This window comes from Azolla caroliniana, unplaced genomic scaffold (genome assembly GCF_043228905.1).
Source record: "Azolla caroliniana isolate FFs.n. ecotype wild unplaced genomic scaffold, voAzoCaro1.0.p SCAF_9, whole genome shotgun sequence".
Classification (NCBI taxonomy): Eukaryota; Viridiplantae; Streptophyta; class Polypodiopsida; order Salviniales; family Salviniaceae; genus Azolla; species Azolla caroliniana.
This window is the reverse complement of record NW_028230444.1, coordinates 14,187,711-14,197,088: the sequence shown is the minus strand read 5'-3', so window position 1 is coordinate 14,197,088 and position 9,378 is coordinate 14,187,711. Positions and strand designations below refer to the sequence as shown.

At 35.2% G+C, this 9,378-nt stretch overlaps 1 protein-coding gene across 4 annotated transcripts; it reads left to right on the top strand.

Annotated features, from left to right (window-relative positions):
* Positions 1-237: 237 nt before the first annotated feature.
* Positions 238-9,089, top strand: LOC147860218 (synaptotagmin-5-like). 4 transcript variants are annotated; one of them, XR_015530222.1, is made up of 15 exons: positions 238-260; positions 808-1,028; positions 1,616-1,720; positions 1,871-1,921; positions 4,836-4,956; positions 5,051-5,172; positions 5,353-5,454; positions 5,864-5,938; positions 6,069-6,148; positions 6,228-6,378; positions 6,806-7,042; positions 7,508-7,825; positions 8,015-8,128; positions 8,361-8,586; positions 8,693-9,089. XR_015530222.1 is itself a non-coding variant. In XM_087324383.1 (14 exons), the coding sequence occupies exons 2-14, from the start codon at positions 912-914 to the stop codon at positions 8,523-8,525; spliced, it is 1,758 nt and encodes a 585-aa protein (XP_087180509.1). In that variant the 5' UTR covers positions 238-260; positions 808-911; the 3' UTR covers positions 8,526-8,616. The 4 variants fall into 4 exon arrangements, 1 of the variants encoding a protein (XP_087180509.1); XM_087324383.1 differs by lacking the exon at positions 8,693-9,089 and having other exon boundaries at positions 8,361-8,616; XR_015530223.1 differs by lacking the exons at positions 238-260; positions 808-1,028 and having other exon boundaries at positions 1,615-1,720; positions 1,871-1,950.
* Positions 9,090-9,378: the final 289 nt, after the last annotated feature.

The following is a 9,378-nucleotide window of genomic DNA, read 5'->3' as shown; positions in this document are numbered from 1 at the left end:
TGTAAAAGTCATTTTGTGCCATGGATGGATGTCTATAAAATACATATACATAATACATATGTATATGTATAATATGTATGTATGTTTACATGTGTGTGTTATTACATATGTACATACATACATATATGTACATATGTCTTTCTCTCTCTCTCTCTCTCTTTCTCTTTCTCTGTGTCTGTCATACACAACAAACAACATATACATATGTACATAATAATACAGCCTCTCCTCTGTCCAAGATACAGGGAAACAAACAAAAGGTATACATATTCTCTCTGTCCTTGTATTGTCGCCCGCAGACATAACTTTTATTATGCATATCACACAATCACAAGCAGAAGAGTGACAGAATGGAAAACGATTAACGCAATCCACAGATTACATTTATATGTGTATTTCTATCTATATGCACACCCACCCACCCACCCACACCCTCAAAATTCTCTTCTCTTTTCTCTATTGTTTTTGCAAGTATAGTATGTTTCTCTGTTTTCTGTTCTTCTGATTTGTCGTGGGCCTCGTGTGATTTGATCAGGAAATTGATATGTATAAAATCGACACGAAACCAATCTGGTCTCATATAATTTGATTAGAGAAGTTGTACAATAAAATATGCAGAAATATGGAAATTTCCAATTTTATTCGGATGTGGTGAGTATTTTTAGAGCTACAGCGAACCATCTCCAAAGTATCGATTATGATTTTGATGGGTTCTGGTGAACTACGTGGCTGATAGATACAAAAAGAAATCTGGCTACTGTATTATGTGTCCTCAAGAACTCTGTTAAAATAGTAACATTTCACTAGAGTGGTAGATGCTAAAACTGATCACAAGGTGATGTGCATTGTTGACAACTACATGGGTAGTGTCAAAAGCAATTGATTGAGTTTTTGACTGTATCGATTCTGCTATGGAGTATCTGTATGCATGGATCCTGGGAGCCGTTACAGGAGTTCTCTTGGGTGTGGCTTCTGTAGCCCTCTTTCGGAGGCTATCACATCGGCGCTCCCTCAAACACATGCAGTTGGTTAGTTCTACTGACTATCATTAGATTTATGCAGAATTAATGTATTTTTACTCTTTCATTACTCCAGTAAAACTGTTTTATCAATTCAATTCGATCAGTACATTTGTTTACCACCATTATATTTGTCACTATTGTTACTATATGTCTTGTCACTATTGACTAGGTACTTATGAATGCCTCTCGTCCCTGTATTATCGATCAAACAATCATTATATCTATAGAAATGTCATCCACGGGAATGATCATTGCATGCATGTTATCTCTATTGAATTGCTACTTATGAGCATCATGCAAAACAAGAAAACTATTGTATTTGTAAGCATACACCATCCATCAAATTAAGTGAATATGGTCATTTAAAATTTGGTGAAAGTCTTGAACATTAAATGTAGCCACGATCCTCATGCATATGACAAGGAATTGAGTGATGTATATATATGTGTGTGTGTGTGTGTGTGTGTATGATGTCATGTTTTTTGAATGCTTGTTTATTATTAAACAAAAAATTCTTCCAAATAAATAACCTTCATTCATTTTTCTTAGGCTATTTAAGAATAATGGGAAGTGTAATGTAATTGTGATTCCAGGCAGCTTCTATCATGAGTATGTCAGACATGACACTCTCAGATGTGAAACGGTTATTTCCAAAGGATTTGTTTCCTCCATGGATTGTATTTGGCAAGCATGAGAAGGTAATATACTCTGTGTTGGCGCCTTTCCTCTACTCTTGTAGTTGCTGTTTAGATAAATGACATATTTTGAAGTGGGCATAATACAAATAGTATTAGGATGTCAAGGAATTCGTATGATGTAGACTAACACTTTGGTGAATGATCATACAGATTGATTGGATTGACAAAGAAGTTGCTATGGCATGGCCCTTTATTCAAGAGGTTTAATTCGTACCAAATTCAGTTTGAAGGTTCCATTATAAGAAAATATCTTGAAACAGTGAAAAACATAGTTAAAATTTACAGAGTTATGGAATAGTTACAACTATGGACTATCAAGAGGAAATGAAGAGCAATGAGGAGGATTCACATTCCATTATGCATTTTTAATTTGTGGTCTCATTTCATAGTTGGCATTTTATGCATATCTTTTAGTAACTCATAATTATATTTTGTTACTTTTGTACGTTTTCCGATTTCCATTTTCTATGTATATGTCCTGAAGTCATCCATGATGAGACAAGATATTCCACAAGGCATTGAAGATATCTTGTTTTAATATTTTTGCCTGTCAATAAGAATATACAGGCTCATAACGCTGGAAGAAAGATCTCAGGGATGAAAATTTTGATGTCAACTTGTGAGGCATGGGATTATTGCAAGCATTAAATCTTACGACTGGAAGCAACCTTTGATAATCCATACCATAAATCAGTTTCAAATAAGAGTTTTAGGATCAACAGCCACAAAGGACTAACCCTATAGATATCATATCATGCTTCATTATAGGGCCTCAGCATGAGATTAGTGTCAACGTGTAGATAGTAAGGGGTGATTAGGGATAGCGAAATACACCAATGAAGATGGAACTGATATGTATAGTCTTGAGGACAAACTACCATATCAATCAGCTTTAGCATGCACATGCAAAGAACTTGCCTAATATGTTGGGATAGCTTAAACTTTCATATCCATGGACCACAATCAGTTTCCTCTACATTTTTCAGTAGGTCGGTGTTGATTAATGAGATTGATCTAGTCCAGAATGCAAAAGTCCAAGACCATCGTGGCTTGGTAGGAGAGTATTTATTGTTTGCACTACTTCTTGTAAGTATGTTTATAGTACTTTATATGAGGGTTTCCTGATCAGGTGGTTAACACACTTTCGTGCAAATTGATTAACAGTGGAGATCCAATGATACAAGATAACTACAGAACCATCATGATATGCCTATTATTTGGCAATTTGAATGGATCAAATTTAGAGTTGGACTTGAGTGAATTGATAGAGAAATATTGTGATCAGGCAAGCTGGTTTTAGGAGGGAGTTCACCACTTGAGATTGCATTTTGATGCTACGACCTCTTGTTGAGGAGGGGATAATCCATGTCCAAGGGCCATGTTACTTACTGCTTTTTAGACTTCCCTGAAACCTTTTGACATAGTACCACAAGTTAAACTCATGTAAAGACTATAAACCTATGCAAACTATTGAGGCTGAGGTGGGGTGTCAAGAAACATTGGGACCTCAGGAGGAGTATCAAACAAAGGACACCCCATATCACCCTCTCTTTGGGCTTTACATTGATGAGGTTTTAGATAGCCCTAAACCACCATTAGATGAACCTAATCCAAGTGTTGTTCAGAGTAATCATACCCATACTTCTATATGCAGATAATATTATCTTGATCTCACACCCCCTACAGGAACTACAGGAAACTCTAGATTCTGTACTTGTATTTTTATGAAGAACGGAAATCTCGCTGTGAACCTTGGTAAGACAGCTCAGACATGCATGAAGATGTCGGATCACTGGTTTCTATTTAATGGGCAGCCAGTAAAGCATACAAAGCTATTTTTGGGAATCATGTTTCTCCTTGAAATGAGCCATGCAACTTTGGGGACTTGTGACAGAGGATGTGCTTGTGTATGATACAAAGAACCCCACACCAAGCTGTGGTTATTCAATACATTGCTCACACCTTGATTGCCGAAATGATAAGGGGCAAAACATCAGTACAGCATGATATAGTTAGAGCTGAGTTGAAAGAGGCTCCAATAATCACAGAGGCATTTTTATTTCGAGTTATGACTAATTTAAATCATAATTATCTAGGCATCACAATTGACAGTTCGTGTTTGACTCATTTATACATCGTAATTTTCTGTATGCAGAAATAAACGATATGTTCCAAATACATGGCATGGCTATTCATGCACTCTCATCATGTATAGCCTTGACTGCCCATTTTTGGATATGAATAAGACAGAGGTACATACCGTGATAAGGACATATATTTTCCAAGTACATGGCATGGCTATTGATGCACTTTCATCATGCATAGCCTTGACTGCCCATTTTTGGATATGAATAAGTCAGAGGTAAATAATGTTATATAGACATATATGGTCCAACTACATGGCATGGTTATTGACGTACTTTCATCATGAGTAGCTTTGACTGTTGGATATGAACCAAGTGAAGTGGTAAATAATGTGACAAGGACATATATGGAAACGAAATTGGATCAAAGCAAATACACACTTAGGAACCTAGCTGATCATTGGAGAACCTTCCTTGATTATGACATGTCAGGCCATTTATTTTAAAAATACTTTTTTTTTACTGTGGTAAGGATTTTGCATGACCTTTCTGAATGCTCATAGACAGGCTATCATGATCATTCAGACATGTTAATCTTATCTTTCTTGCACTTATCGAATGATATTTTAATTCATATGTCAAGAAGCCAATTTGCATGCCTGATATCCTTCTATTCAACCATCCAAAGTGCGGGAATGGGGATACAATATCTATATCTGTGATTTACGAAATCGGAAGATGGAATGATATGCCATGTTTGACCTAGCATTTCTACATTTTCCTTCCTCGCCTTCCCAATCTCATACCTCCAATTGTGTACTTTTCTTGTCTTATATGCTTAAGAGTAACACAAAATCTTTTGTAATCCAACTCATGTGAGAGATGAAGAGAATAATAAATGCCTCTTGCAGAAATATAATTTTATTTTTCTTAACTTGATTTTGAAAATTGCATCATCCCTAAAAATGAAGTTTTCTATGTTGATTGTGTTTTTGCCTGTCTTTTATTGTTGAGAAATCTTAGTTTGGCAGGCAATGTGTCCAATTTTGAGGGCATCGATGGAATCTACATTGGATGCATATAAACCATCCGTTTTTACATCTTTGAAATGTCGAGAATTCAGTTTTGGGATGATTCCGCCTAAAGTATCTGGTCTAATCTAGCCCTATAATGCATACTTGTGAATAACAAAAGTAAAGTTGGTCATTGCAATTGCACTTCTTGAACCTTTTTCGCGTTTGTTTAGGAGTTGAGATTTTAGAGTCATCAAACACTGAGATCTCAATTGAAGTGGAATTCCAATGGTCAGGGGAACCGATCATGGTCCTTGAATTGCAAACTTTGTTAGGGGTTCCAATAGCAGTGCAGGTGCTGTATGGAACTCCTTAAATCTTTATTAAGATATATTCAAAAATTTAAACTTTCAGCAATACATTTAAGGAGTTTGTAATTTTTCAGACATTCTTTCTGAACTATATTTGTGTTTATATTATCACTATGTGTGTGTATAAACAACTGAATTTTAACTAATGGAAATGCTATTACCAGATTAGGGATGTGACTATTGCCGGAACACTCCGACTTACATTTAAACCATTAACCGATGAACTTCCATGCTTTCGTGCGATTGTATACTCATTAAGGGATCTTGTGAGTACTAATTGTTTTTAGCTCACTCATTTCTTAGTGAGAGAAGACATAATTAGTTAGGTCATATTTAAACCAAATCTTGGTCCTTTTAAGTAATTGGAATATTCCCAAATCATTTTCTCTGAATCAGTAGAAATGATGTAACTGTGAGGGAACTTCTGGGGTTCTGGAATTGAACTATGCTTGGTGATCTGGAATCCTTGCAGTAAGATCTTTCAAACGATAGATTATAGAATAGGGTTTTTGTAACATCTACCTGAACCTTTCACCATCCCCAGTGCAGAAAGATGTTGATGACATGGCGTTTCCTTACAAGGCCCAACTCTTTGGCCAACTTTTCTCTTAATGGGAAACATTGTTTTTTAATCCTCAGAAAATGTTTAATAAATGATGTCTGTGTGTTTTGTAGACCACATTCAACTTTGATGCTAAGTTTCTGAGTGGAAATGTTCCTGCCATTCCAGGAGTGCTAAATATGGTTGAGGTATGTTTAATATTTCTTCAGTTTCTGTCCTTTGGAGAGTTTTGGAGTCATTTACATGATATTACATATAGAACATATTAGCCATTCTGAGTCATCAAATTATAAATTGAATTGGCTTTCTGTTTCTTAGGAGATGATTAGAACAATGGTCACAGATTCTTTGATCTGGCCTATGCGTCAATTTATTAAAATTCTTCCAGGAGATTATAGGTACACAAATATTTTCTTCCTAATGATAGCATGATGTTCGAATTGTAATAAACTTTAATGCAAAACATATCGTGTACAGGGATCTGCTGTTGCATCCGATTGGTGTTCTACACGTGAAGTTAATAGAAGCAAGAAATCTTTTGAACAAGGATATTATTGGAAAATCGGATCCCTTTGCATTACTTTACATCAGGCCTATTCGCCAGAGAATACAAAGAAGTAAAACAGTAGTAAGTCCCTACTCTGATATATTTTCTTATATGGTGCCACAGAATTAAGATATGGATAGTTTCTGCCTGTTTCAACCATGAATAATATGATGGAGAGAACTACAAAGGCAGATTTCAATGTGCAGGTCTTTTGTTCAAGCTTTTTACTACATCGTTTTCTGAAGTTAGATTACCATATCTATTGGTTCCATTTAGCTGCTTGCTTTCCTGTGACAACATTAGAAATCGCAAGTTTTTATTATGGTCTTATAGAGACATTAAATGTGTTTCTTTATTCTTGTAGAGTGGTACTGGAGAAACATCTTATATTTGTGTATTTATTGGAACTTCTAGTGACCAAACCAATGATAAAAAATGTAATTGAAAATTTGGTGAAAAGATTGATTTCCTAACTGGCTAATATCCAAGTTATTTCTTGCTATTCTAGGACAATGATCTCTCCCCGATATGGAATGAGACATTCAAGTTTGAGGTTGAGGATCTATCTACCCAATCTTTGTTCATCAAAGTGCTTGATGAAGAAGGGGTACAAGAGCCTGAGTTTCTTGGATGCGCCAAAATTGCACTTAAACAGTTAACCACAGGAAATATGTTGGATGCTTGGTTGCCACTAGTGAAGGATTTTGACATGAAATACGCAACATCCATGAAATATCGAGGAGAGGTGCTGGAGAAAAAAATCAATAGTATCTTGGCTCTCTTAAAATGCTTCTGATGTCATTTAGGGAAGTTTAAATTAGTTTAATGCATATCCATTGATCGTATATAGGAACATTGGAGAACTCTTCACAGTAATTCATATGCATTGGCACCTTTGATTTTTTATCTATAATAAAAACAAGAGAGAGAAGAGGTGTGACTTGTGAGAAATATAGAAGACAAAGAATTCAACAAATTTTAATCCTTTTCTTTTTATGAGTAGAGATCCATATATATTACTAAAGAATAAAACATTCACAATATATGTAGATGCACAGACGTATCAAAACCTGTAGGATCCAATGCTGTATTTTAATACCTAGGTGAGCCTTCATGCTGATTAAAGAAATGAAGCTCTGTCATGCCAGAAATAAGTCGATGCATTGATTCTGTTGGTTCTAACTCTATAACGGGATAATTTTCATGCCAGATACATTTGGAACTTTTTTACACTTGCACAAACGAGGACATGATCAATTCATTAAGCAGCACGAGTTTACCTCGAAAGTCGTTCCAGAGGCAGTTAACAACGGTAGAAAAGATTTTCAGCTCAAAGGATCGTGATATATCATCAAGTGTTAAGAAATTGATCAACCCCAGAAGCTTGAGGGAAGCTATCATTATTCGTGGAGTACTGTCTGTGATGGGTCTCCGGGGAGAACAGCTGGTGTTAAGAAGACCTAACAAAGCATTGGACTCTTTTATATCACTCAAGATGAAGAAATCCAAGGCAATCATGAAAACAAAGGTGAGCATTAAGTTTGACCAATGTGACCAGAAAATGAATCTTATGAGTTCCGTGTATTTTGTTGAGGATGAAATATGCACAAATTAGTTTTCCATCTTAAATGTAGAGGATTCCTTTCGGATAAGCATATGTATGTATGTCATAGTTTATTGATCAGTCATTTGAATAGTTTTCTTGGCATTTTAATAGGTTGTGCCCAAGACATTTCAACCAGAGTGGAATGAGAATTTTCACATGCTGGTGGAGGATGCCTTGCATGAGATGCTCATACTTGAGGTTTGGGATCATCGTACATTTTATGATGTAAGTTAAAATACTATCCATGCACCAGAAAAAAGAAATTGTGCTCTTTACTTCTTTGTAAAGATTGCATTCATGAACATCTGCAATCCACAAATCGCACATGTTCAGAGAGTAAACCTGACAAAGTTAAGATGATTATTTTCACTTTTAGATCTGTATAAATTTCTAGGCAATTCTTCCTGGGTTGTTCTCTTATTGTTTTAATCTCTTCCTTGAATTGAATCACATGCAGAGATTTCTAGGGAGATGTGTACTTACCTTAACATTTCTCCTCCAAGGAAGTAATGGTGCGGAAGTCTCCAATATAGAAGTGAATCTCCAAGGTGTAAAATCCGGCAAATTGTTCATTAAATACAAATGGACTGATCCATCTCCTCTCGATACCCAATTTTTGTGATCAGCCCACTTCCAATACAGTTTTTGATGCAAGGGTAGGGTAATCTGTAAATTATTTGATGGTATATGATCCCATCCATAATCTTTAAATTTGTGGAGGCCCATCTTTTCAAATTTCTCTCATGGAAGACTAGTAAAATAGTTTTTTGGTTTGACATCTGTGTGCAGCAAGCAGTTTTGAAGATTGATATTATTTCAAAATGATGACAGTTTTTGACATATATAACACCATCCTTGGTACATTGATGAGGACCTCCATTACAAGATCCTCAAAACATGTGTTAATTATCATTTGAAAAGGCACTTTGTTGAGGGTCTCTATTACAAGCTCCTCAAGCTATTTTTATTATTCTTTGTTATGGTGGTTTTTTGAGAACCTTTATGTAGATATAAATGGAACCGCCACTATTTTGTGTAAATAATAGACGTGCATACAGATAATCCACAATTCCAAGTTAATGCAAATATCGTCTTCATCTATTTAGTCAACTTATTTATATTATTTCAGTGTAATGAAACGAAGATATTGTTCATGAAGATATTCTAAGATTATCTGATTATTGCATCCGAATTATATTTATGTGGATGTGGATGTGATTGCATTCTTATTTTTTATGCATAATAAAATTTCAATGCATACATGCTCTTTGCAAACTAGAAGTTGATATTGATAAGCTCAATCTTTACATGTACAAGAATTTATATGAATAGATTCAATTTATATTTGCGGAACAATAATAAAAATATACAAGCGTGCAATAGAAATAACTATATGTTCTATGTAATGTAAGGAGCAGAATACTTGGTTGTGCAACTCTGTATGGGACCAAAAGTGAAGCATTATCATGTAGTGC

Coding starts and splice junctions, on each gene's coding strand:
- LOC147860218 (XM_087324383.1), top strand. CDS start 912: ATGGAGTATCTGTATGCATGGATCCTGGGAGCCGTTACAGGAGTTCTC. Junction 6,379..6,805: donor TACAAAGAAGTAAAACAGTA/GTAAGTCCCTAC, acceptor TTGCTATTCTAG/GACAATGATCTCTCCCCGAT. Junction 7,826..8,014: donor AGGCAATCATGAAAACAAAG/GTGAGCATTAAG, acceptor GCATTTTAATAG/GTTGTGCCCAAGACATTTCA.